The sequence below is a fragment of the Paramormyrops kingsleyae genome, chromosome 8 (assembly GCF_048594095.1).
Source record: "Paramormyrops kingsleyae isolate MSU_618 chromosome 8, PKINGS_0.4, whole genome shotgun sequence".
In the NCBI taxonomy this organism is placed as follows: Eukaryota; Metazoa; Chordata; class Actinopteri; order Osteoglossiformes; family Mormyridae; genus Paramormyrops; species Paramormyrops kingsleyae.
In genome coordinates this window covers 10,903,851-10,931,455 of record NC_132804.1, presented here as the reverse complement: position 1 = coordinate 10,931,455, position 27,605 = coordinate 10,903,851, and the positions used below count along the sequence as shown (strand labels likewise).

Sequence of the window (27,605 nt, the reverse complement as noted above, 5' to 3'; positions counted from 1 at the left end):
GAGCAGTCGATGTAACTGTTTTGTCTGTGTAGAAAGTCTCTCTTTTTTCAGATGATGAATACTAATTTTAACTGCCTCCACAGCCCCATCCAATGTGTACTCCTGATTTGTTCCTTATGCTGTCTGGGATATTGATATATCAGGGTTGCCAACTGTCACGCATCTGGTGTGACACTCACGCTTTCTGACTCACGGTCACGCAAGACTCACGGTTTTATGGCAAATCTATATTATTCCATTATAAACCCAAAATTAGCTACAACAAAAGCGTTGATTTAATTGCAAGCCCTACAAATTATTTACAAGGTAATAAAACTTCTACATACATATAAATAGGTGGGCAGACGTGTCTCGAATTGAAAATCTCACTCCAGCCAGCTGACCCTAATATATGCTGTGGTCGGATTAAAACACATCACATTTTAATGATCGGATTAGCACCCAAATGAATAAGATACAATACAGGTTATTGTATGTATTTTATTTATTGCCACAAGAATAATCGAGCTTTGTGTTAGAAATTTTAAAAACATATAGGGTCGTTTATTCGTATTAAAATACAAAAGCGCACAGAACTATGCATGACCCATCGTACACAACATACAACGGCGAGAATTGTGAGAAATTCGGCTACACGTTGAAAAGGAAACACACAATGACATCCAATTAATTTTATGAAACCAAGCCAAACGGACTTTTTAAAAATCAAAATCGGCGGTGTGAAGGTTCTTTAGTTATCATTGAGTCACCAGAGAGGGCATCCCTTGAGATTAGCAGCCCTCAAATCCTGGCAAATAGCATTTCAATATTTGACACGTACAGTATTGTATCACAAGTATTACGTGTGCAGTTCACTTTGACTACATCTTCACGGAGGGTAAGATGAGAAGTCAAGAAATGAAGAGTTTATACATGCAGTGTAAGCCCCCAAAACTAAAGACTCCCTACTTATTTTTACCCCATGTTTGCGTCTATGAATTTCCCCATTCAGTTCCTCTTAATCCAGAGACACACGTACTCCCCCTTACATTTGGCACAGTTTTCCAGTGTAGCAACGAACACACATTAACAATTAACTAGAATCACAATTATTACAATAAGGGAGGCATTGGTTTGCCCTGGTGACCAGCCATCAGAACATTTAAACCCAGAAACATTAGCTCAATGTATTGTTTAATGTCCTCTGTGACATGGCATAGGTGTATTCTCAATTAGAAATAACACAGACACTTTCCCTACCACCATACTGGCTCCAACTCCACTGTATGGCATGTAAGGTTATGCAGCTCGTTTCCAAGTCTGACCATGACATTAAACTTCACATCTCCACTAGATAGGATGGGAGTCACTCTGTCATATTCAGCAGTATTACATAATAATGTCACTTAGGACATTCACAGGTACATGCAGAAAGACATGCAAGAAAAAAACAGGACATACAGAAGCAGACACTCTAAAAAAACTATTTATTTTTTTCATTCTGGTGAAAAAATAGTTTTATTTAATCAAAGCCTGACAGACAGGTGTTACAATTCATGTTATTTTTCACTCCCTTCTGTCAATGGCCCATTACTTGCTTGATATCATTTCGTTGACCCGATGGCTCAATAGGAATCCTCAGTGTTTAAGGCTCAAGTTGAAGTCTGTTATTGTATTTTAAAAGCGACTGCTTTGCTTAAACCCAGCAAAATAAAAACACCAAAGTTTTCGATGCCGACAGTGACGTGCTAAATAACAAGCTATATAACGAATAAAATTGTCAAAGGAAATGCCCTCACACAAAGAAACAATCAGTAACCAGCACTTCTGTAGGCAACTACAGAAGTATCTTACATCCACTTCGATGTTGAGCAGTTAAGAACATGCCTGATGCTAAATAAGATAAATGAGAAAATACTGTAGAAAGGTTACAGTCAAAGTAGGAGTAGGATCTGAAAATATGCCCCCTGTGAGGGAGGAAAAGTGCCCCCCCACCACTTTTGCAGTCCCCAACCCAAAGCTCAGAGCTGAGAAACTGCTCTTGCACATGCTGAAATGTGGCCCATTAACAAGCGACAGGCGGTCGGTGACAATACTGCACAGGAAGCAGAGATCAATCGGGCTGGAAAATGACGCCGGTGTGGATAAACACAGGAGGTTATAACACCAGCATCAGACCAAGAACCAACAAAAACAAACTTAGCAGGCAGAGGAACAGAGACAGAACTGGGCACAACACAGCTTCAGGGCATTTGCATAGGTGATTTACATATTGTAAACAAGTCAACAGTATATTTTTACGAACAACACGTGCCAATACTCCCCGGGGAACATTGTGGAGGTCTGTGCGGCTACGGCCACGCCCGCCCCACAAGCTACCAGATACGCTGGGCTTCCCTGGAGCACATCCTGATATGTAAATAGTCTGACTGATGCCAGCTGAAGCAGCTGCGGGAGCTGAGATTTGGTTACGGAACACAAACAGAAGTGGGGAAACAAAGTGATTACCACCACCACCACCAGGGGGCATGCAGAGGCCATGCTAGCAGGGGGACGACAAAGCAGTTTGTTTTTATTCATAGGGAAATACTTTGGGACTGTGGATGTTGGGTCACAGCAGCGCCCCAGAGAATCAGGTGTGGGGGGCGCATGGGGGAGGCCGAGCGATGGAGGAGAGGCTGGCCCCTCATTTGAAGGCCGACTTGAGCTCCTTGAAAGCAGCCTGCCTCTGCTTCTTGTCCTCTGCCTGCTTCTTCTTCTCCTCCTGTTCTTGCCGGATCTCGGCCTCAAACTTGCTGGACTCGTTGATGGCCTTAACCTGCACGGGCGAGGCGTAAAGTGGAAAGTGACAACGATGCGTGTGGCAAACAACGTCTCACCGGGACCGGCTCATAAAGACGTGGAGAAGCTTAATATTACGGGCTGACATGTCAATCATGCTGCAAATAAGTGAGGTCTAGTTCATGTCAGGATGGACGGTCCTCAAAGGCCGTAAACTGCTGACAAAGAGGATGAATTTCACATTCAAAGATAAAGTTCAGGCTGACCTGCTGGGCAAAGTTTGCACTTTGGCACCGGTTAAATTCAACACCGGTTAAATTCAACACTCTCGGACAGAACGTTACGGTAGAGGCAGCTGCATGTGCGCTGCTTCTGCACTCGTCCTTCCTGACAGATGCAAGTCACGTCTGCAGCTTACTTTGGCCTCGAAGAAGGTCTTGGCTCCCTTCACTCCCTCCGTGGACACGTCGATCTCCGACAGCCGGGCCAAGGCGTGCAGCCCGCTGTCCTCCGGAAGCTCTCCTGCTGCGGCTTTCCGGAAGATTAACAGGAACTGGGGAAAAGGAAGGTCCACAGTCCTAACTCTCCAGTGTGTCTGTTTCCAGATGACAACCCCCCTAAACATCTCGTCTTCTTACATTCAGGAAGAGATGAAATCCCACTCCTGACAAACTGGCAACTTAATACACTGAAGAACATTATGGTCCGGCACAAACTTAAATCCTGCTTATGACAATACAGGAAAAGAGACAGGGATAAAAGAAAAAATGGAGAGAATGAGAGGGAGGGAGTAGAAACAGGCCTCAGCTCCACACTCCATGAGGAGCTCTCACCTCCTTGAAGTTGAGCTTGTTATCCAGGTCCTCATCTACTTCCTTGATCATGTTCTTGAGGCCCAGGTGGGTCTGTGGTGCCCCCAGCTTCTCCATCATCAGCTTCAGCTCCATGAGGTCAATGAAGCCATCCTTCCCCGCATCATACCTACACACAGTTACAGATTCTTTGGTCTTGGGGATACAAGTTTGGCAGATGTTCTGTGCAAGTTACAGAGCTAAACTGCAAACAGCATGTTCATATTTTTACAAACACCTCGGAGACACAGCCAGTCAGCTGTGAGGGCCCTCATTTCAAGACACTTAAGAAATCCTGACCGCTTTACAGTAAATCCCCCCAAAAACTAAGAAAATTGGCAGTTAAAGAAAAGCAGATGGAGCATTTAAGAAACAAAACAACATTGCATGTGTCTGGTGAAGATGTCATGACAATGTCTAGCATCGTCATGGAGATATGTTTTCAAAATGTGCAGATGGATAAAACCTGTGAACACACAGTGCTGTGCTTGTGCAGGCTGCCACCAGGGGGCGAGGGGGGGTGGCAAGTCCATGCCAACTCTGACTCAGAGGTACCATAATATTACATAAGTAGCAGGTGGGAAGGATCACAAACAGCACTGGTGTGAAATCTGCCTAAGAGGACTCAATACCATGGATGACCAGTAGAGGGCAGCACCAACACACAGTCCACGGGTTTCTCCATTCTATCAGCAAAGGAACACTCCCTTGTCTAATCGCACATACTGTATTCAAAATGTCAGAAGTTGCAATATGTAAAAACATCAAAGAAGTCTAGAAACTGTAACGCTGAACTGAAACTCAGACCATAAAGGTAACTGGAACAGCAAAACCACCGCCTACCGACCAATGACAATGTGCTTCAATTGGACCCCCATACCCAGCATAGACCTGGACACGCAAAGGTTCACTAAAATGGGAAAAAAGACAAAACACCAACAAACCGGCAAATGAGGCCAAATGAGCATTATACATTTTATACCAGTGAATGAATCAGGTATATTTCTTATTTTGAAATTTAATGGAAATTTACCATGGAAACAAGGTGCCCCTATGAGTTCACCTAATGCCCAGCTCATTAGAACTTCTTATAGATGTTTAATTGCGTGCACACACTCCCCAACCCGCACATACACAACAGACATCTCTGTCGATCTTTCATTCTGCTGGCTCTTCCTGTTTGCTTTAGTTTCGACCATCTTGCACGATATGAATCGGCGTTAAATGCTTGCTTCCCCCCACCCAACCCTTCTCCCCCAGTCTTATGCACGAAGTGTCTTCCCACTGCCACAAGTTCAGGGAGCCTGCTTCCATTCTGTAAGCGTGCCCCCCCGACTCCCCCGCCCTAGAAGCCGCAGAAAACTTCACACGTGTCGCCTGAAACCCTCTCCTACACTGAGGCCCGGAACGTTCTCCGCGTCTCGATACTTGGTACGCCCGTCTTGTTCAATTAATTACTCATTCTCGGGTTTCCGTCAAACTATTACCTGTGATGTTCAACCTGTTTAAGTTTGACTTTTCGGGCCCAGCACAAGCACACTGGGCTCACTCTGCTCACCTGAAGACACGTCAGGACAGAGGCAGAAGCTAAAGGGGAGAAGAGGAATCTGTGGAGCGCAGGGTTTCCACACCTCCGACGGCCTGCTGGGGCCTGTCTTGGTTTACACCTAGCCGGCAAGTTCCGGCATTGGCACAGCAGCAGTGGGACGTGGCCGTGTGTGCTTGTCTACGTCTTACAGGGCATCTCAGTTTAAACTTCCCTGCCATGATTGCTTTCGTGTGTCTTCGAGCAGGTATGTACAAGTAGGCTGCCCTAATCGAGTGTGTATATCTAGCACCCGTGACTTCACCCATAAACACAAACCCAGATTAGTACAGTACTGTACAGTATGCGCGAGATCGTATTCTGATAGTCCTACAAGCAATGATGGATTACATCTCAAACCAAAATTATGATGCAGCATATTGAAATACTATTATGATACTATGTTGTTTCCCGATTGCATAACACAATCACGTCTGAAATTCCTAGAGCGGCACATGCAGAGTCATGCTAGACAGGCAGACTCCTGCAAGACCTACCTCGCTGTACTTATTTAACGGTGGGGATTGCTCTTCTGGCAAACCCTTCTCCGCACCCATCTGGGCAGTGCTTTTAGGGGGCGGGAGGCGCATACGAGTGCGCAGGAAATGCCGGGTAAGCAACACGCAACTGAGCAACAGGCAGAGAGGAAGCAGCAGCAGTAGTTCTGGTTTCCCTGACCGTGAGGCCTGCTTCCGGTAGGCCCCCAGCTTGAGGGAGCTGTGAAATTAAGCCATATTTGGTATCAGGGTGTTTTCATGACCTGCTTATGCCTTGCTGAGGGCTCTGGGCTTAGTCAGAGGAGTCTTCAGAGCAAAAAGGAAACGATTAACTTCAGTAAGCAGTATTCAGCGCGGAAGGAGGATGTTGTGCCGCCATCACGGAGTCATCGGGTCGGAGAGGCTAAAACTCAGCAAACTTCCCCGAAGACGCTGAGCTGCTCTACAGAAAGACGCCTTCAAACAGCCACACAGCATCCCAGCCCGAATGCCACCTGTGTGGCTGGGGGCTGTCGATGGTGATACAAACCATATAAGAGATTGTTTGGATCAGAAATCAGAGCGGTGCGCCACAGAGTGGTGAACAGAGCTATGACAACCAGTCACAGCCTCTAATTGCCTTGAGAAAACCGATTGGCGCAAACTCACCTCAGGAAGGGTGGTCTGCTTATGGGTCACATGCCCAGCAGGAAAACCATGCCTTTGAACTTGAAGACCATCTGATGCTTATAATGATGACACATTTGTACTTTGATGTTACTTTAACTTTTAGCCAAAATTATTTTGTTAAATTACTGTGACTGTAATTGCAGCCAGAGATACAATTACACTGAGTTCTCCATAGCCACTCCAGTGCTGAATCACCTGATCGCCAGAGCACTAAGCAGACAGCGAGGAGGGCGAAGCCTGCGGCTCAGGGGCCTGTGATCGGAAGATTTAAGCCGAGACTCGGCACATCTGTGGGCCCTTGAGCAAGGTCTTTAACCCCCAGCTCCCTGGGCACTGCCACGGGTGGCTGCCCTTCGCGGTCAAGCTTGCCCTCACCTACAGAGAGCAAGACGAACAAAGTATCATCATCATCAAAGATGGAATGCAGGTGTGATGACGGAGCGTAGCCACAATGGATGGAATTACTGTGGACTGGTTGCTAAGTCCAAACTGTTTGCATTAACATCTTGTTAATACGGTTAATCACTTACTTAGTCACCCTCTTCCCACTTTCACTCAACCATCATGACCCCTCCCAAGCCTCCACCTCCAAAGAGAAAATCATTGTTGCTAGGATACAGCCAACGGCTCTGAGAAAACCTCCCCAAGAGACACGGTTTCAGCCCAGCATGTGAGACAGGCAAGCGGCTGGGGGAGGGGCAGAGGGAACTGGCCACAGGAACATCATGCACGATGACGTCATCGCAGCACATTCCAGACCCCCCAGTCACAAGCACATGACACGCGTCTCTCGACCACAGACACCGCCCATCGCTTACGCTCATTTGCACAACTCACAGATTTACTGGCTGCTCCCGGATTGAGCTGCTCACAGAAGCAAGACAAGCTTCCTAAAAATGTACACGCTCTCCTTCACAGGGCAGGCTGATGCACCCTTACTGTCTTCAGGCACGGCTTGGTTCCGCTTTCGGGGCTAAACGTCAGAGCTGACGTCAGGTTCATCAGGACTTCATCACCATCACAGATCACAGAGATCCAAGCAAAGTAGCAGATAAAGCACTTAAAACTGAGACGAGGGGGGACTTAGGAAACGGGCAGATCGCTACACATTTCCCTGGTCTTTAAGAACTTCTGTCATTACATCACTGATCTCTGCTCCAGTGAGAAGATAGAAAACAGCACATCCACCAATCAGCACACCAGTCCAGATGGGAAACACTAACAGTCTATTCCTCTTACTTTAGTTTGACGTTAAGTAGACTTCCCAGCAAAGCTCTTCTTTCTTAGGATAATATACACTCTGTGTTTAAGGCCTTGGGGGAGTGAGAGGACCTGTCACATGATTTGATAAACCCTAATCACCAATCATTCAAGGCCAGTTGGATCTCAGAGGTTGCTGTGACCTCAGTCTAACCAACTGAAAAATAACAGCAAATTCTTGGCCAGTACAAGTCCATCATTGTAACACATGAGCCCTTCCCCTGTTGCCACTCTTTGTCCTTCCTGGACTAGTGATGGAGATGCCCATTTCTGACAGCATGAACCAGTATTACATGCTGACTTGCAGCTGGAGTTTAACCCAGAACAGCTCTGAGAAGTTTCCCAACAATGGGCTCCAGGCCAGCATCGGATCAACGTCCAGCAGTGCTTGACATCATATTGCACAAGTGCGCAGGTGCGTGTTGCTGGTGTGGTTCCATAACCGGACACATCTGGAGAATAGTGACTGGTAATAACCTCTTAGAAGCACTAGCATCATCAGGTGCCAAGATGTCAAACTCTGTCCACCTTAATCCAACAGCCAGTGGCCTGGGATTATATTCCATAACTTGTCATGCATGGGCATCAAATATACACATATTCCATTGGATATCATCACGGACTGAAAGCATTGGGCAGTGTACCTTGGTTGAAAGGCACAGATCTACGACTGGACAGCACCACTGTTGCCACTGTACAACAATTATGGTAATGTCCTCTATCATTGGTTGGAATGGCCTTGGTTCACACTCTCATTTCATGGGGTAATGTCTTCTCCCATTGGTTGCAGAAGTCTTGGTGCACACTCTCATTGCATGGTGGATTTTCTTTATTCATTAAAGCCCATTCCAGACGGTAGTGAGAGCCAAGCTGCCATTCCTTCAGTCTCTATGATTCAGCTGCTCTCTCAGCTGGAGGAGACAACCCCCCACACCCCCCCACACACTCACCCATCGCAGTACCACTTTACACCAATGGGCATTTCAATGCAGTTAAACTCCCCCAACTTCAAACACCAGAAGATGAAGCGAAGCTTTCTGCTATGCAGTGAGAGTTGTTATTTTAGGGATTTTGACTTGTAGGGAGACCATGATGAGACACACACACACACAGACAGACAGACAGACACACACACACACACACACAGACAGAGAGACACACACACACAAACACACACAGACAGACAGACAGAGAGACACACACAAACACACAGAGACACATTCACACACAGACAGACACGCACAAACACAGACAGAGAGACACACACACACACACACACACACACAGACAGACAGACAGACACACACACAGACAGAGAGACACACACACAAACACACACAGACAGACAGACCGAGAGACACACACAAACACACAGACAGACACATACACACACAGACAGACACACAGACAGACACACACAAACACACAGACAGACAGACAGACACATACACAGACAGAGAGACACACACACACACACACACATACACACACACACACACACACACACACACACCCCTTTTTGTTCACTTATTGCCGCGGTTACAGTCACCCCCCAGTAAGCATTCCGAAATAAACCTGGCACTTAGAGTACTGCAGTTCCCACCACACTCCCTCCTCTCTGGCTCTTACGCCACCCACCACCATGACCTTTAGGCTCCTCTTATTGGCTGAATTCCACCCAGATATGTACAGTGAACACAATGGCACCTTTGATCTGACGAGAACCAGAGGTGCCTGCAATCCACCCAGCCAGCCTGCCCCCCTCCGGTTAACCACCATGCTCAGTACACATGGGAGTCCTCCTTTCCTGTGGCCCCGCGCTCTAACACCTGCTCTGCTGACCACCTGAGACAAGACGCCCCCTCATGTCCTGCGGGAAGCTATTAAACCTCCACTAAAGCCAACAACACCAAGAGACTAAAGTGCACTTTCAAGGCAGAGATAAACTCTGCTTTTCTGGAATAAAATAAAGCCTTGGGTGAGAGAAACGGAGAAATCTCATTGGGTAAGCAGGTCTTAGACTTACAGACCCAAGTGTTTAAAGGTGGTGGGCGAGCCCTCAATCCCAAGCTTATCAGAGGTTCTACACTGAACCATGTGATAAACACGACTTGCAATTAATGTTTAACTGCCGTCTGTATTTTCAGGGATCAGCCCTGGCTCTGGTACACCCACGGCCACCAGCGGCCACCCCTGATTTTTGCCAGCTGGTTGCGTACTGTATTTCCTGCCTGGCAAAAGGGACAATGTGGACACATTGACACAGACAGTCCTATACAGACACAGACAGTCCTATACAGACACAGACAGTCCTATGTAGACCACATTTCTCTATCAATCACAGGTAAATGGAGGTTTGGCCCGCATAAGAGTCAAAAACTGAGGTCTGCCTATCAACTGCCGGCTCCAGACCAGCCCATTCTGCAGGATCAATGAGGAACTAAGTCCTGCAGGTTCCAGTTCCAGAGAAGGAAGCTTCAGCTTTGTTGGCATTTACTTATCGCTGAAACTCTAGACGCAAAATGCGTGAAGGAAACCTGATGGAACGCCAGCAGCGCGGACCGTTGAGTCCAGCGTGCCGTGAGTGTGAGTCAAGTGCCAACTGTACCCAGATCAGTGCAATGGCCGGCCTGGGAAGCAGGCCAAGGAGGAAGAACGAGCAGCTCCGTTTCAACACTCTGGGAGAGCAGAAGTTTAAAGGAAGATAATGATCATCACTTACGGTCAGTGGCACTGCTTCAGTTAAAGAAGCCGCCTGCTGTTTATGCAGATTCAGACCAAGTGGGCAGATCAGACTGCAGATTCATGGTGCCCCCCCCCCGCAACACAGAACTTCACAAAGCAGGGGGCGGGGGGTTGGAGTCCGCATAGCCCGGGGTACATTCTTCTCACAGTGTAGTTTCTGGCTTTGACCAGTTTCCCCACTCAACTAGCGAGACGAGTGGTTTCACCCACACGCCGTTTCTCAACGCTGCCCTCGGAGCGGCCAGGCAGGGGACCCACCTTGCAGATACCCAGGTTCACAAAGGCCTCAGCTGTAGCCATGACCTCAGGCTGCTTCTGAGGGTCCTTCTAACCAGATAGCGAACGGGACAAAACACCATCCTGCCCCATCAGGCCAACAACCAAGTATCACCCCCTCAGGGCAGCTGGGACGGTCGCTTTGGAATAACCTGTATTTCTGAACAGCTCGCCCCAGGGTAACAGTTTTCTCTTGAAGATTTCTGTAAAAGTTACACTTCCACAAAGTAGGAGAAACACATGCCACGGAATGAACTTCCGGCACAATGGTGTGACTCCATAAATAGAAAGTTAAGTTATTTTTCATTTCCTGCCCCCAGTTTTTCCATCGCTGCAGTGGCTTCTGGGAATTCCTTGTGATGCTGACTGAGCAAAAGAAATCTGTACCGACAGATTAAAGTGAGGGAGAGAGCAGCCGCAGAGCACAAACTGGGAAAAAAATTGAACAAAAGCTACATATTCCTCAATAACTTCAGTCCCATAAAACTGTGCAGTCAAAGAGGGGCTTTTCTGGGCCCAGCCAAATACAAGCAGGGACAACATTATTGTGTCAGTTGAATTTGCAGATCATTTCTGTGTCTTAACTGTCCACATCCTTGTACTCTCAGGTCTGTCTCACTATAACGATCATCTACTATATTCAGGCCCTCATGGTAACACCACCACTTACCCACCCCCATCATCTCACGTGATTTCCAATCCTACCCCCTCCTAACAGTTGCCCCATACTAAACTTGGGGCGCTCTGGACACTTCTGCTTAATCCAGCTGGTTTTGAAGAGGCGGTGGTAACTCAGAAGAGCTTCCTGATACTTTTCAACCCAGACATCTGAAACATCTATCTCTTTGGGGGAGGGGATCATGTTAACTACAAGTATTTCTATTAGAAGAAAAAATATGAATAAAGATGGACATAACTGATACGCAAGCATGCGTTTTAAATCACGCTTTAAAAACGATACGTGCGACAATCGATTGTGGTAACAGTGTAAATGCGTATTTATTTTTATGTGTTTTTGCGCTGTTATGAAAAAATATAATGCATGTTAATCTTTATATGCTTACTCTAATTCAATGCCTTACAAACAATCGATAGTCGCACGTATCGTTTTTAAATGTGAAAATCGTACCAGTCCATCTCTGAATATGATGAACTTTTAAACTTAAGGTAGTTAAGCAGTAAAAAGCTCTGTTCCTGTATCTTAGTAACTAGCTAAGCATCACTGTCCGGAAACATTAATGTCCACATATCCGTGTACCGTCACATGGCGTCTTACAAATTAAACCTTTAAAAGGACATTATGGGCGTCTGCGCTCCTTTATGTTCCCGGTCCCCGAGGAGCGCATGTGCGCCTGGACATGTTTAGCGCATAATGCATCTCCAGCTGCACAAATCTTATATATATAAAAAACGAAACCGGCGCCAGTGTGCTGCTCCTTCCAGGTTGGACGGAGAAAATCCGCTCAAAATGTGAAAAATCACCAAGCACCTGTCACTTCACACCCCCCCATGCGAAAAGAGCAAAGGTACTACGTCTGATCCCGATTACCGAGTCTAATGGGTGAATTAACTGGCAGAATCCCATAAATCGGAATAACACGACAAATAAAGCTCCTTTTAGGCTGCTGTACAAACCCCGAGGACGGCGGGTCCGGTGCGGGTGTCGGGGTCTTGCAGCCGAGCCGCTTAATTATAATCAGGCGGCCGGGGCCGTTAACGTTACTGAACTTGACAGCTAGTCTTATACTATTCGCGTTACTCCAGACATTTAACCCACAGGCGATTCAAACTGCACATTTTAACTTAAGCATGATCCTTTTAACGCACTGCATATAAATCTTATGACAAAAACAGCTGTACGGTAATTCAAAAATTAATGCACGAAGTTGCGCGGTTATGGGGAGGGTGGGTCCAGTACTTCACAATTACCTACTAAGACAAATATTATAAGTAACGCGCGTCCTCTATACACATGTCACCCCAGGCAGGGACTCACTGCTTGAACATTTTCTCCATGTCTTTGATCTGTTTCCTGGAGAACTCCTTGAACTCGGTGTAAGGGTTGAACACCTTGCTGCTGGGTTGCTGGTGCTCCCCGATCCCTTCGTTCAGCTCCCCGCGCCGGAGCAGTTTGGCCCCCAGTTCTGAGTCGGCGTTCGCCGTGGTGGGCTTCGCATCGCCTCCGTCCTCATGGTCACAGTCCACGGCCACCGGGTGCTCCACGCCGTCCTCGATGTTCAGGCGCCGGGAAAGTTTGGATGCCAGTTCGTCGGAAGCCATGGTTTTCTTAAAAACCGAATCAACGATCGGATAAAACACCGCGAAGGTGCGTCTAAGGTCTGCTGGAGTGGAGTTAGGTGATCCGCGAAATACCAAAAGTGAAACACGCTACGAGCTGGAAAAACTCCCTTTGGGAGTCTTAGGTTTGTGCTGGATTCCCCTCGTCAGCCAGAGTGATCGAGAGGGCTTCCTCCTTAGAGAAGCGGCAGCAGTTGCAGCCCAAGGGCGCCTCACCTCCTGGGAGCGCACCTCTCCAGCATGCAGCCACGCCTCTTAAGGACGCACCCCCCCACAAAGGACACCGGGCAGCGTGAGGACCCCTTCCAGGTGACACCTCGGAGACGTCCGAACATCCGCGGACCGGGTCAATAAAATAAAGTGTACTAAATATTTACAATTCAAATTTTAAAAGTAAATTAGCGAATTCATAAAATCCTAAAGATACCACAATTCTAAAACATTAGAATTTAAAAATAAAAACAAGCCACTTAGGTGTGCCATTTGTTATTCAAAATGCATATTACTGCATGGAGAAATGCCGCATAGAAATACACTGATATGGATAGCAAAATTCAGTTGTTCTCATAGCATTCAGCTAACATGCCAAAGTTGTCAGATTACGGGGGTAAATCTGAAAGGCGACCCCCTGTGGAAGAGGCTGATATTACAGCGGCCGTGTAGCAAGAGAAGTTTGTTAGATGCATTCAAGATTGCTAGATCAATTCTATAAACATCTTATTAAGATCCATTTTATTGTACAACGTTAGAGGTTATTAATGTGAGGATTTCAAATTAAGCCAGAGTCAGCCGTTTTGTTTAACATGTTAAGGAGCTTGTATCTGAACCCTGGGTTCCACCCATCTTTCCCTATCCAGCCATGACTGAGATCTTACTGCGGAACACGAAGGTGGTAGGACAGAATCCAAACTGGATATCAGGTAATCCACTGTACGTGAAGTCTGAATATCAAACTTTTAGGTGAAAATACACCACTGTATGAATCTGTGTAATGTTCCCCTCCTTATGCGCTTTCATTACGTTACACATAGACGTTGACTGGAGATGCAAGCAATGTGCTACAGCAAGCATTTCTGTGCTGCATTATTTGCAGACAGGGGTACTCTGTAGAGGTTCAGTCATGAGTAAGACCGTTTGTTTGGAATCTGCTGATGGGTTAATGCTTTCAGGAGCTGGCAGACTCTCAGACAGTCAAACTGAGACTAACATAACAAGCAGGCAGTAAAGTCAATAAAGTTAATAACTTAAGGCTTGCTTTTGGCCATTCAGTGTACTGACATTACTCTTTCTCAAAGGTTTGTGGGATTTTGGCTCAGAGAGCCTTGAGGTGCTTCTCTTGCTCACGAGACATTACTGGGAGAGTCATTGTGGCTCGTAGTAACATTGGAAGCGGCTTCATCTGGTTTATGTGCTTCTTACGCACGCGTGCGGCAACCCACCTCACTCTTTTCTCTCATAGACTCTAGGCTACCTGTCCCACTACCATATATGGTAGCAGAGAGCTGGGAGGAAGTTCACTGCAGCCACTTCCTGTTCCTTGGAAAGTAAACTCTGTCATTATTGCAAGGGAGAAAAAGACAAATAAAGGGCACTCTAGTCTGGCTCTGGGGGGTGGATTGGCGAGACGGGCACACGCAGAGAAACACAACATCCATTAAGTATGTATGAGAAAATGAATAGCATATCTGGGAGTTTTTAAATGTGAAGACATATTTCCCTATTCACATTTTGTCTTTGGTGTGCCAGTAGATAAGCTAATTAGTGTCTCTCTAATGACGTCATGTACATGTACTGTTCGCCAAGTTAAATATCAATGTGTTGAAGTTTTTATCTGCACAACAATGCGACATCAGTGTTTTTTCCTTACCAGAAATCCAGAGCCAGAATTAAAATGCCCAGTTAGCCATGTCTCCTGCAGGTCGGACTAGTTAATCCATCTGAAGTTAAGCAGGTTTGGGCCTGGCCGGTATTTGGTTGGGAGACCAACTGGGAAAACTGGGTTGATGTTGGTGTGGCCAACAGGGGAGCCTGTCCTGTGGTCTGTGTGGATCCCAGTGCAGTAATGGGGGCAGTGTGCTGCAAAAATGGTGTTGTCCTTCAGATGGGACATAAAACCAAGGTCCTGACTCTGAGGTCATAAAAGATCCCTGGGTATCTGTGTGGAAGAGTAGGGGTGGTACCTTCATGTCCTGGCTAAATTGCCAACTGTAGCCCTTTCAAGTCTGGCTTCCTAATCATCCCCTATATCTAACTGGTGAATTCTCTCCTGCCCCTTCACCACCTAAGCTACTATGTGGGAGGCATACTGGTGCAGAATGGCTGGCATCACATCATCTAGGTGGGTGTTACACAGTGGTGGTGGCTGAAGTGGTTCCTGTTTGGTTCTGTGAAGCACTTTGTATATCTTGAAAAGTGCTATATAAATGTAATATTCATTTAGTTACTCTTAATTTTTTTTTTCATTATTTTGCTTGGGTGAAGGTCTCCTTACCAGCACAGAGAAGTTAACGGCCTTGAACTAACACTAGCAGTGTTTATGTGAACCCGACTATTCCCTGTATGGATGGTCCACATATGAAAAGGGCACTAGTGAATCAGGTCAGATGTGCAGAATTTTCCGGATCTCTCGTAATTCTTTTTAAGGTGACATGGGAATCCTTAAACAAGTCAAGGATTATGGATGATTGTAAAGCTCACTGGTCTGAGAAACAGCAGAGCTATTCAGGAAAATATGTGCCTCATTGGGGAAGAAAACTAATTGCATAAAGGTCCTTTATCCTCCTTTTGCAGATTTCCCTGCTCAAACACACCTACTAAAGCTGTCATTTAGCTGGTGAGCTCAGTAAGGTGTGTTTGGGCAGGGAAATCTGCAACTTGTATTGCAGTTTGCAGCAGAACCCTGTCTTATGATAATCCAACCGGTCCAAATAATTCTGCCGTTATCGTACTGAAATTTTATAACACTGAATGGTTCCAAAAGAAGAACCGTTTTTAAAAAATCTCATCTTTGTAATATGTGGAGCAAATTAGTTTTTGATCTGTAGGTGTCAGACACCCTGATGGTCCACAAGGCACCACAGTCAAGAACAAACCTTCTACTTCATCATCGTCAGAAGGCGAATCGAATTGACACTCCTTTCCTACACCAGTATGGGCCACTCACTCCTGCTGCTGTTACTGGGCACGCTCAGTGCTCTCTGGGGCAGCAGATGAGTCTTATTCGATCTCGCCTTGGATGTGTTTCGGCAGGGTGGTGCCATGTGAGAACCAGAGTGTTAGTCTTTGTGGTTCTGCGGTGCTCCTTAGATGCCTTAGGACCGCCTCTCACGCATAGGCCCTAGCTTTGGGCCTCAAGCCCAAACTTAGCTGTCATCTTCCACGAAAACTGAGAAACCAGACAGAATACAAGCAAACTTCTGGGAACGTTCCAGAAAGTGATATCTCGACGGCCATGATGTCATTTCCTCCAGCAGATAAGTACTGTTGCAGATCTCCACAATGTTAGACAGCCGTGGGGAATAAAACACCATTACTTTAGGGCTGTCAGACTCGTGTTCAAACTCGGCGCTGGATGATACATGCAGAATAGTCCCTGAAATTTGTCTCCCTGAACCACTAATCATGTGAACAACGTGAGCGTTATTCTACGAGTCGCTCTTTGAAACGTGCGAGAACGCCAGAAACATTGGCTCATGAGTTCAGAGCAGTACGTTAAGAAGTCCCGCTCAAGTCCTTCCCTCAGCAAGTTTCTATCATTCATCTGTGGGGAGGGGGGACGTTCAATTTAATTGGCTAAGCAGTGGCAGATAGGAGAAATCTCATGGCAGATCACAATAAGGTGGCGTGACTTCATACTACTTCCTGTCAGGTGGACTTACTGAATGCACAGTCCACTGCTAAGCCACTTAAGCAGGCGCGGGCAGTCTCATCCGCAAAGGGCCGGTGTGTGTGCAGGTTTTTAGGATAACCTTTAGGTCAGCTGTTCAAACTCTTCAGTCAATCGGTCCTCTAAAACCCACATACACACCAGCCCTTTGCGGATAAGAACGGTCACCCCTGCACCAGTCCATTTTCCAGAACAGTCACTGCGGCAGGTTTAGGTTCCTCTTCCCAGGAACCACAGATTTAGCATATGCAACAAGACACCTACACAGCTGTTCTCCAACTGGTTTAGCATAGAGAATGATCAGGAAATAAGCAGCCTGGAAGTGGACTGTACTACCTACCTGTTTATCTGTCCTGGCTACAGCTTCAACATATAGTTTTTTGGTGTTTAGAGTTGTGGTGAAACCCCAAACCCCAAAGACCTTCCAAGGAAGAGAATGATAAATCCTCCATTTGCTATTTGCACAAGTACAGGTACATTGGAACACTTCCCTTCACCTGGCCCATCTTGCTGTCCGTAGCTTGGGGGGGGGGGGTCTTATAGCACAGGGGTCATGCAGCACCCCTGCGATTAGGGGTTAAGGGCCTGGCTGGAGGGCTCAAAGACATGTGACTTCTGATGAGGCTGGGGCTTGAACCCGACAGGCTTCTGATCACGGGCCCAGAAAGAGACTTAACCCGCTGAGTGACTCACTGCCCCAGAGTGACTGACTCAGCCTCAAGAATCAAATGTAGAGGATCGCAGAGCAGGTGATTCAAACAGGCTGTGGAGGCACTGATTAGGGCTCAGTCAGTCTACTCAGCACGTATGAGCACAAAGCCTCCAGCTGCAGACACTGAATCACAACCAACATTTAAGCTTCCTTAAGTCAACAATGAGCACAGGACCAGTCTGTCACTGACAGCTTGTCATGCAGAAACCCGAATCAAAGTAACTGGAGTCAATAATTCATCAGCAATTACTGAAGTGTTTTGGATACCTGATATGACCACTAGAGGGAGGCAAATAGCTTATAGCACAAAGCACACTTCAGTCCAGGGTCTTTATTCCTGGCTGGTCTTGCAGGGTCCTTAGAAGCGTAAAAGGAAAACGGCAAAATTCAGTAGCAGAGAAAAGCAGCACGTACACAGTCACCTGCAGCAACACGTGAAAGACGACCTTTAACGACCCAGGAGAGAGGAACAGTGATAACAAAAGCCAGGGTTATCTGTGACATTAAGCAAAGCACAGGTAGACGGAATAAACAAACCTGAACAAGACAGACTATTCTCCTTTTATTCCAGAGAAATCTTTTTTAATAAACAGTTTCTAGAAAATAAATACATCAGTTGCCTAGCGATTTGCATCATTAATCAAATATGCTGTACACCCCAGCCCTTCGAAAAAAATATCAGACAAGTTCCAGGATTAGTCATCCAAGGTGATTCACTGTAGAGATATATCACAACACACTGTCTAAGTACCTTAACCAGAGCATATGCACAATTACACTCCATCACACTTAAAATCTACGCCTCATGCTGAACAACCTGCTGTGGTTCTGAACGTTAAGACAACATAATATTAGCCAGATAGAACATAACATTTGCCAAAGTGAGATATCAGCATCAGTAGAAGCACCCACAATTTTTATTTTATACTGACAGTGGAGCGTGGTTCTCACTTTGAGGACACCGGGCTGCCTGACCCTGGTCCGAAGCCGGTGTTCGGATCACGGCCACGCAGACACGGCATACGCCGTGGTCCCTTTCACAGCATCCCTGCATCTGTGAGAAACCAGGTCCCTGCCGACGAAGCTTGTTCTGTTAACCCCCAAACCCACAACCCTAACCCTCTGTGGCCGCTCGCCAGCCCCCACGATGTCAGGGAAAACGGACGAGTCATAACGACAATCAGTTATCCTGAGAACACGAGACGGACAGCACAGGAAGTGCAGTCGGCTGCACGCCGGCTCAAACGGCACCCTAGAGTCTTCGGTCTGCCAGATGAGCCTCTCCTGGGGTTCACGGGCACCTGTGACGTTAAACACGAGGGGCGACAAGGAGCCGCTTCACAGCATCTTGCATCATGAAGAAATGTGACAAACAGGCTGAGCCAGGATGCTCTGTTTGGGAAGCTCAGTCCGGTCTTGTTCAGTTCTTTCTATCATCTGAAATGATTTTGCTGGGATCTGCCCCAACTACTGGTGTGCCAGAAATCGTCAGAGCATCATGCATGTCAGGGCTGGCTACTCACTCTGGGGGTCTTGGGGAACACATTCAATCTCACATTGTGACAGAGACACCCTCCAGGATGGTGTCTGCTTATACGGGGGAGGAGGGCTGATCGAGGCCTCTCAAAGCTCGGGCATCTTCTCCTCATACTGTGGAGGGGGGGTCAGAGGCTCGATGGTCCCCTGCCCCCCCGGCGGTAAGCTCTGGATGTCGAGGTGCATTTCTCGGCTTAGTTTCTCAGACTTGACCCGCCGAGCCAGTAGGGGGCGCAGGAGCCGGCTGGAACGACCACTGCGGCGAGCTGCGGCAGGGACGGGGGCGGGGCCTGGGACGGGGGCGGGGCCTGGGACGGGGGCGGGGCCAGGAGCCTCCTGGAGCATGGCCTCATTCTGGACGGCCTCCACTAGGTCCTCATAGGACGGCAGCTGGGAGGAGCTCATTCGAAGGTTGCTCTGCCGTACTGGGTACTGCCCACTGCCCACAGCCTCCTCGTAACTGGGCACATCGTAGCTCGGGGCCTCCTCCATCCTGTGGAGACACGTCAGTATGAATTTCTCCTCTCTGAAGACTGGGGGAATGGCAGAGAATATGGACTTTTATATTAGAAATTACAACAACTCCACAGATTATAAATAATAAATAAGAAATTACAGTAACTCTACAGACTCTTCCAATCTCTTCATCAAGAGGCTGTTCTGTATTTTTCAATTAATTGTGAAGTATCTCACTGATGACAGGCTGGATGTAGATGAGAGTCATTCACATCGTATTTGGAGACGGCGACGTTTTCAGTATTGAGCGCAAGTCATTGAAGCTGCTTGATGCTTGTCGCATTCCTGGCCCGAAATAAACAGATGAGGCCAAAAATCTAGACTGTTTTCTTTGGACAAGGCCCATCAAGAGCAAACGAGCTTATGACCAGTCTGGCCCGAGTTATTCAGCCCAGAGTACGGACTGTCACACAAAGCCATCACTCTAAAGCCTGATTTATGCTTCTGCCTCGTACCTACGTCGTGACCTACACAAGTGGTCTACACCGTTGCGAGCATTTGTAATTGTATGCTGGTGTGTCTGTGTCACTCAGCAATTACACCACCAAAAACACTAAGTGATACATAGTTTTGGATGCTGCATTTATTGCCTTCCTACCCTGCGATCTATTCATTTGTTGAATCACACAATTGAAACATAGAAAAAATCATCCATTTATCGAGTTGTGGTTGAATTTGTGCTGCTCCAAACTTCCTGTAAACAAATTTGGAAGAATGTCAAGCTGCTACAAAGTGACTTTTATGCTTTCTCCCTTCTACAGTTAGCATGCTATGCTACTTTTTACTTTTGTAAGTCTTGTACAAATGAACTTAATGGACGTAAGTGAAACTGGTGCTGTCATCCTGACCTTTGTAGACCTGTTGCTACGATGCATGGGGTGGGTTATTGAATGCTGCATATAAACAGTGTTTCAGTTTCAATGAGCAATATAGATACATCTGGGATCTACACTTTCCTCACTTCCATAACAAAAGGAATGCTACCAAGCAGACCAATCACAGTTCTTGTGGTCTGCGATGCTGCGACGTGTAGTTACATTTCTGGGGTGGTGCACACCAGGTTATGCCATACTTATGGCGTCGCTTTGACGCGGAAAATCAGCCTTAAACCGTCCTTCCTTGGGTTGTAGCCTGCAATCATTATCAGTGAGAACAGACTTCTAAAATGTGAAAATGATAGGGAAAAAAAAAAAAAAAAAAAAGACCTCCTGACAGACAGGGGGCAGCACTCACGCATCTGCTGCTCCCTCAGTTGGCCTCGGGAAGCGGGAGTTTGTCTCATGAGGATCCCGGAGCCTCTGGCGCCGCTTGTTCCTCAGAGCTAGACAGACGGCGAGAAACAGCATGGCTAGACCCACGGCCAACAACACGAAGGCTACCGATGAGGTCTTCCCTCGTGAGTCCTGGTTGCTGTCCAAAGGCTTGTTGTTTGATACATTGTAGACAGGCTCTATGGGCACCACAGTCCACACGATCATGACCACACCCAGGGCGACGAGGCCCACTCCCAGAGTGCAGAGTGCATACTGGGAGCCAGAGCTGTGACCACCAATGGAGCGGTGTGGAGAGTGGATACGCCCCCTGCAGGACGTTCCCTCCTCAGGGCCCGACCGGACCATGGGCTATGGATGAAACCCCCTGTCTGGTGAGAAACAGAACAGATGATCAGCAGATCACACTAAACATGCAATCACAGTACTGCTTCACAGAAATTGCAAGACTGGGAAGGAGGTAAATACTGAAGTCCAAAATGATAGATCCTGTGACAGGAGCAGAACCAGCAGTCACAACATCTTGGTGGATCCGCTCAATCGAGTTCCTGAATCCACCACCTTGGCCAAAATCCACCCACAGGTAACCCCAACTTCCCTGGTTACCAACTGAACAGAGCCAAACTAACACCACCTCACTTCCTGCGCAGTCATGGTTCCAAACACCAGGGGCAGCAGCGCGTACATCAGGCCACCCAGGCATGAGGGCCAGTGGAACCAGTTTAACCTTTAAGGTTGACACTAGCAGGTGTGGAGATGTTTTCAGCATGTTGTCCTCAAACATCAAAGAAATGCTTGCACTGGCATAAAGACTTATTGAGGAGCAGAGTGGAGGAGTCAGACTTACACATCCCCTCACTTCTGAGGTTGCGATGATGCCAGTCCCTGTAGTTCCCTGACGTAACACCGTAAAAATCACTGTCATGCCTATTCCGTCCTGCGCCATTGTGTTGCTCATCCACCCTGGGATTTCCTCTTGTTTTTTTAGAAGTGGGCGACCTGCCTGGGGCAGGTCTCTTCTAAAAGTCTCTGACATGTGGCTGGGAGACACAGAGAGCAGTAAACTCTTCACAAGCACACGGTTACTTATGAACAAGCTTATCCCCTGAATGGGGTGTTCTGGGCACCCAAACTCATTTAGACTCTCCGCACGTGGAACCCGCCAGCGTTTTCCACTTAAAGACCGCACAGCTCCTGTAGTCATGGACCCTGGGGTCAGACACAGTTCGCGAGACTCACTTCCCCCATTCTCTGTTTTCAGCCATGTTTTTTTATATTTATAAAGCGGATTTGAGAATTGTTTTATGTTTGCCTGGAGTCCAGAGAAGGGAGTGGTGACCAGCTCGCTGTAAACACATGAACCATATCCACGAGTTTAATGTGGCATGCCCAGGGCTTGTTCTGACTGTCAACATAAAAATAACTGTAAAACACACCCCCAACACCCAAGCAATAACACTACTGGGGTCACAATCTATTAGCTGATTTCATTTGAACTGTACGTCTAATTTAGACTTCATGGTCCAGTGGATGAACCACTTGACTGCATGAGATGTGCTGTTACCATGAGAATGACAGTACAGTCATTGACAAAAGTCTTGTCACATAAGGACATAGTAACTTAAAAAGGCATATAACTTTATTTCTAATCAATCAATTGTTACGATGAATGGATCAATTTAATGCCAAGGACTTTCACATTAATAACTGGGTACAAAATGAAACAGTCAAAAAGTGTCCTGATGTTCACAGCTTGTTAAAGTCCATAACACCTGTTTTTGCAAGGACAAAAGTCTTGTCATGTCTTTTAATGATTCAACCAATCACAAATTAGAGGTTCACCTGTGACAAATATTGTAATTAACATAATCCCAGGTGTGTATAAACAGAACCCCAGCACACCAGACCTTCACTTGAAGTGCAGCCTGGCTTCTGAAAACATGCCAAAGATTCAACCACAGACCAAGTCTGCTGCTGAGGTGGCAGACATCGCTAATGTATCCAAACATCAAGTGGAGAGGATTAAAAAAAGATATGAAGTAACTGGTGATGTTCATGACAAGCCCAGGTCAGGCAGACCCCGTAAGACAACTCTTTGAGAGGACCATTTGTTGCTTTGAAAGTCCAGGGCCAACCCTTTTTCAACTGCAGCAGAGCTACATCAGAACTGGTCACCAGAAACCGCTGTGTCTACAAGAACAGTTTCTCGAATTCTCACACGCAGTGGTCTCCATGGCCAAATTAGTGCTCAGAAACCAGCATTAACAAGAACACAACAAAAAAAGCATGTTGAATTTGCCAAGGCCCACAGCTTGCAGCAAGGATGGACAGAGGCAAAGTGGCAGAAGGTTGATTTTTCTGACGAATCATCCATTGAACTACATACCAAATGCCGCAAATACTGCAGGAGACCTGTTGGAACCCGCATGAACTCAAAATTCACCCAGAAAACAGTCAAGTTTGGTGGAGGAAAAATCATGGTTTGGGGTTACATCCATGGGGGTGTTCGAGAGATCTGCAGAGTGGATGGCAACATCAACAGCCTGAAGTATCAAGATATTCTTGCTGCTCATTACATTCCAAACCATAAGAGGGGGCAAATTCTGCAGCAGGATGGTGCTCCTTCTCATACTTCAGCCTCCACATTGAAGTTCCTGAAACTGAAGAGGATCAAGGTGCTCCAGGATTGGCCAGCCCAGTCACCAGACATGAACATTATTCAGCATGTCTGGGGTAGGATGAAGGAGGAGGCTTGGAAGACGAAACCAAAGAATCTAGACGAACCCTGGGAGTCCTGCAAGACTGCTTTCTTTGCCATTCCAGATGACTTCATCGACAAGTTATTTCAGTCATTGCCAAGACGTATGGATGTGGTCCTCCAAGCTCATGGGAGTCATACACATTATTAATTTTTTTTCCCAAGGCACCATGACTATGTTCTGATGTTATTGTAGCATGTTTGTGTATTCTAAATGAAGTATATGTATAATATCTACATTATTTTTGTATATGACAAGACTTTTGTCCAGGCAAAATTTAACCTTTCTGTCCTAATTACATGACAAAACTCAAGGAATGATGCAAAACTTTATTTTGGTATAATAAGCATAATCTAGAGGGCTTTGCCTTTTCTTATAAGCCATTTCTGATTCCAACTGATTAACTACAGGTCAAGTTATTATTTGTTGTTCCTACAACTTGGTTAAGCGACAAGACTTTTGTCAGGCACTGTATACTCATTGTATTGTGTTTTTCATTTGGGCAAAGGTCATTTAAACATCAGGTTTGACTGTGTGCTGTGTGACCCTTAGAGAGGCAGGAGGTCTGATTTGTGTTGTTACATTTATTGGTGGTTCAAGGGAAATAAAAAGCCCAGGTTATTTGATTTAGATACGGGACATACATGAACTAGTCTGATACCAGTTAGGATCAGTTCAGAATGACATGGGGCAGTAAAAACACAAAGAAACAGCAATAATGGGAGGAGGCAGCCATCTGGAGTCAGTACCCTAACGTTACGTTAACGCTATGGCTACACACCCAACTGCCATGGTGACACAGCCCTTCCTGCACCACCTGTACTTTCACCCACGTTCCGATCCACCGGTTGACACTCCCATCACACTGATATAGTGCACAGGGCTCTTAAAGGGAAACAAACAAGGAGAACTGGCTTGCCATTCAGAAGCCAACAAGGTTACCACAGCGTCCCCCTAGAGACAACAATTACTGCAAGTACAGTCATTCCCTGTGCATACCTCAGAGATTAACCACTCAGGGTAACAATCCTAGCTGCTGACCACTCTTCCCCCAGTCTTAGGAGCTGGCCCACACACATCCAATCACGGTTGGCCCCACCAATCTCCTCCTCATGTCCCAGAATGCAAAGCAACAGCATATACAAGGAGTCACCGGGTTAAGACTGTCCGACTTAAGGACAACTTGTCCTTAAGAATGGACTGCCATAAAGCAGAGTGGCTTCAGAAGCTCATCAGCTCGAGGTATCATACGGTACCGTATTTTGTTAATTATACAGTAATAATAAAACTAAGTACTATATTATTTTTCAGACTTACCTACAAATTCATCTTAAAGACAGACTTAGGGAATGGATCTGCTTTGGAACATGGGGACTGTCGTTTGGTCAACGGAGGCAAGCTGAAATGTCTACCATTCCACATCCACCAAGAACAAACGAACCAAACTCGTACAAGAACGTTAGGAGCAGGATGGTGACTGGCTGACATTCATTCATACAGTGTCTTATAATGAAGAGGAATGTTCCGAAAGCCACTCAGTGACAATTACGCAATACCTTTTTTATTACTAATCAATAACTACACCCAGTTCTCCAGGAAACCGCAACCTAAGATTATCAGTTTGCAAATAACCAGACTTTTGCCAGACACCAGTTAAAAATAGTTTGCTTTGAAGCTCTGATGAGCTGGGGGAAGCTCTCAGGCCTCGAGAGCTCTGTCAGAAAGGCATCCGTCTGAAAAAGATTAAAGGTTCGCCTGTCAAATTCCAGCTCAAACTCCCTTTTTTGATTTTGTTACGAACAAGTCGTCAAATGTACAACAGAGGCTAATATCCATAATTTCTGACTGCTCATCAGTCACAAGCAGGCTTTTGTTCTGAGCTTTAAACCCCCCCCAAAAAAAAGAACAACAATTGAAATCTCACTAGCACTAAATTAAAATACACGCCAGGTTCTTTTAAGTAGACCCGATCTGCCCACTGCATACCAAATGGAAATTTCAGCGGGATGGACCTAACAACCAGGAGTCCAAGTCCCTGAGGTCACCTACTGCACAAAACACCTTTGTGACCATTTGGTCTTTCGCGTGACAATTTTCTGTCAGATTTGGAAGGTACACCAATGCTGTAAAAACATGCTGGTCACAGTCACGGTGGAAATTCTGAACCGGCCCTGGCGTAACCTGCCTCTTTTTGACTCACATCTCCCTCAACTGTATCAAGACACATCAAGATGGCTACCATACACACACACACCCACCAAAAATGAAACTGAATACCAATGCTGTAACCTCACTCAGATAGCAATAGCTGTGGGAGTAACCTGACACCCCCCCACAAAAAAAAAAAAACTTGACTGAAGAGGTTTGCAGATTGGCATGTGAATCATGACACTTCCCAACTTTTGCATACCAGAGAGCACATCAAAGTAGATCACAGCAGAAAAGATACCTTGCCAGTTATATTCAGCATTCAAATTACACCAACACAAATTTATTTTCTAAAAATAACCCACATTTACAATAATCCCCTGACTGTTTCCTCAAACCCGTAACTGTTATAAGTTCTCCCATTCACAGAAACTGCGCTAGATGTGCAATCATTACAAGTAGAATACACAGTCTGTTTCAGGGATGTCGTAAGAAAATACACCCAACAGGTACAACACCTCAGTCCGAAGTCCAATCCTGAAATTAGGCACCTCAGTTGGCACACCATGAAATGGCCCTTTCAGATTTAGTTCCTTGTGGGCTGAACTTCCACGTCACCCTCAGGGTCATCGGTGACAAAAAGGTGGGTTGGTGGGGAAGGACCTACCCCCAAAAAACGCAGGGCAGGTGTCTTCGGGGACGGACAGAGTGTTACCAAGGAGGAAACACAAAAACTGTGTTCGGCTCTGCACCTGAACTGGGTTCACGTTCCGCTCATGTACAATCACAGCTATGGAAAGTCTTATAAGACTAATTATATTTGATTATAATCAAATATATTATTTACCTTGAACTACACAAGAATCATATAAGTCCACGCTATCTAAACAGGGCAGGTTGGAAAGCATTAAATATAATAAAGTGTGACTTGATCTCTCAAAAGGAGCGATCCTCGTGGACATGCAAAACGCAGGTCTACCCATTAATGCAAATGAGATTTGAATATTTGTATTTGTATTAAAGCAAATCTGCACAAAATTTAACTGAAAATATACACCGTGGAATTACCAAAATACAGATTTTTAGCAAGTAATTTCACATCCAAACACAATGTCCGCACTAATTCGATAACTTAATCGATCGCAAATATACTTTACCATTTGCCGTGATTATGTCTCCGTACATCGTAATGAAACGGGTAAAAGCGCAGAAAGTCAGGTGCGATTCAGCTCTCGCAATAAATGCTTTTCCCACTCCAACATTACGGGGAATCAGACTGGAGGACTTGATAAATGATTCAAGCCACACGAGTGAAACGGCATTTCATTCAACAGCCTGTTATAACTTATAAAAAGTCATGAATCAGTAAAATAACTCAACAACTTTCAATACGCAGCATTAATTAGATCAGGCTTATCCTGCCATAGTAATACATTATTATGATAAGCGACACTAAAAAGCTTAAGCCCTGTTGAATAGAGAGCGGCAGAAAGGCGTACAGGTGAGGGAGGCGGCCTTTTACCTTTACAGAACCGCAGTTCGTTAGTCTCCTTCGAAAGTGTCTCCTCCCAATACAGCCCCCGTTTAACGCACAAATACCATCTGATATTGTACGATTCTACCCCTTATCTGTGAATCAACTAACGCCGCCGGTTTCTCGGCTTTTACTCGTGTAATCAGCCTGTAATGCGGAACGCCAGGAACTTTTCCCGACTGCCATACGATTGGCAAAAGCGACGTGACAACCGGTTTCTCTCGGACTCGGCGTGCGCAGAGTGCGCAAAGTACGCAGGGAAAGCGCAAAGTGATTAAGAGGGATCGGGTCGGCTTCCTGCC

The 27,605-nt window shown here is 46.2% G+C and overlaps 2 protein-coding genes and 1 long non-coding RNA gene across 9 annotated transcripts; 1 reads left to right on the top strand and 2 right to left on the bottom strand.

The window, feature by feature from the left end:
- Nucleotides 1–466: 466 nt before the first annotated feature.
- Nucleotides 467–13,129, bottom strand: efhd2 (EF-hand domain family, member D2). Of its 5 annotated transcripts, none has more exons than XM_023837525.2 (5): nucleotides 5,099–5,185; nucleotides 4,455–4,521; nucleotides 3,594–3,741; nucleotides 3,179–3,313; nucleotides 467–2,797 (listed from the first exon to the last, which is right to left on the bottom strand). In XM_023837525.2, the coding sequence occupies exons 2-5, from the start codon at nucleotides 4,496–4,498 to the stop codon at nucleotides 2,666–2,668; spliced, it is 459 nt and encodes a 152-aa protein (XP_023693293.1). In that variant the 5' UTR covers nucleotides 4,499–4,521; nucleotides 5,099–5,185; the 3' UTR covers nucleotides 467–2,665. The 5 variants fall into 5 exon arrangements, with proteins under 5 accessions (XP_023693293.1, XP_023693292.1, XP_023693290.2 ...); XM_023837524.2 differs by lacking the exon at nucleotides 5,099–5,185 and adding an exon at nucleotides 4,645–4,705; XM_023837522.2 differs by lacking the exons at nucleotides 4,455–4,521; nucleotides 5,099–5,185 and adding an exon at nucleotides 12,640–13,129.
- LOC140592261 (uncharacterized) lies at nucleotides 13,126–25,067 on the top strand. Its single transcript, XR_011992563.1, has 3 exons — nucleotides 13,126–13,250; nucleotides 13,799–13,861; nucleotides 24,933–25,067. It is a non-coding gene; the product is annotated as an uncharacterized lncRNA (long non-coding RNA).
- On the bottom strand, nucleotides 18,089–27,605 carry tmem51b (transmembrane protein 51b). 3 transcript variants are annotated; one of them, XM_023837592.2, is made up of 4 exons: nucleotides 26,927–27,285; nucleotides 26,288–26,460; nucleotides 20,825–21,233; nucleotides 18,089–19,568 (listed from the first exon to the last, which is right to left on the bottom strand). In XM_023837592.2, the coding sequence occupies exons 3-4, from the start codon at nucleotides 21,208–21,210 to the stop codon at nucleotides 19,163–19,165; spliced, it is 792 nt and encodes a 263-aa protein (XP_023693360.2). In that variant the 5' UTR covers nucleotides 21,211–21,233; nucleotides 26,288–26,460; nucleotides 26,927–27,285; the 3' UTR covers nucleotides 18,089–19,162. The 3 variants fall into 3 exon arrangements, with proteins under 3 accessions (XP_023693360.2, XP_023693357.2, XP_023693358.2); XM_023837589.2 differs by lacking the exons at nucleotides 26,288–26,460; nucleotides 26,927–27,285 and adding an exon at nucleotides 27,292–27,605; XM_023837590.2 differs by lacking the exon at nucleotides 26,288–26,460.

What these genes read in the sequence shown, in the direction of transcription:
- efhd2 (XM_023837522.2), bottom strand. Translation starts at nt 12,923, where the DNA reads ATGGCTTCCGACGAACTGGCATCCAAACTTTCCCGGCGCCTGAACATC. An exon ending in ACAAGCTCAACTTCAAGGAG is followed by an intron (nt 3,314 to 3,593) that starts GTGAGAGCTCCT and finishes CCTTTTCCCCAG; the next exon opens with TTCCTGTTAATCTTCCGGAA. An exon ending in AGACCTTCTTCGAGGCCAAA is followed by an intron (nt 2,798 to 3,178) that starts GTAAGCTGCAGA and finishes TCGCCCGTGCAG; the next exon opens with GTTAAGGCCATCAACGAGTC.
- tmem51b (XM_023837589.2), bottom strand. Translation starts at nt 21,210, where the DNA reads ATGGTCCGGTCGGGCCCTGAGGAGGGAACGTCCTGCAGGGGGCGTATC. An exon ending in ACTGAGGGAGCAGCAGATGC is followed by an intron (nt 19,569 to 20,824) that starts GTGAGTGCTGCC and finishes GTGTCTCCACAG; the next exon opens with GATGGAGGAGGCCCCGAGCT.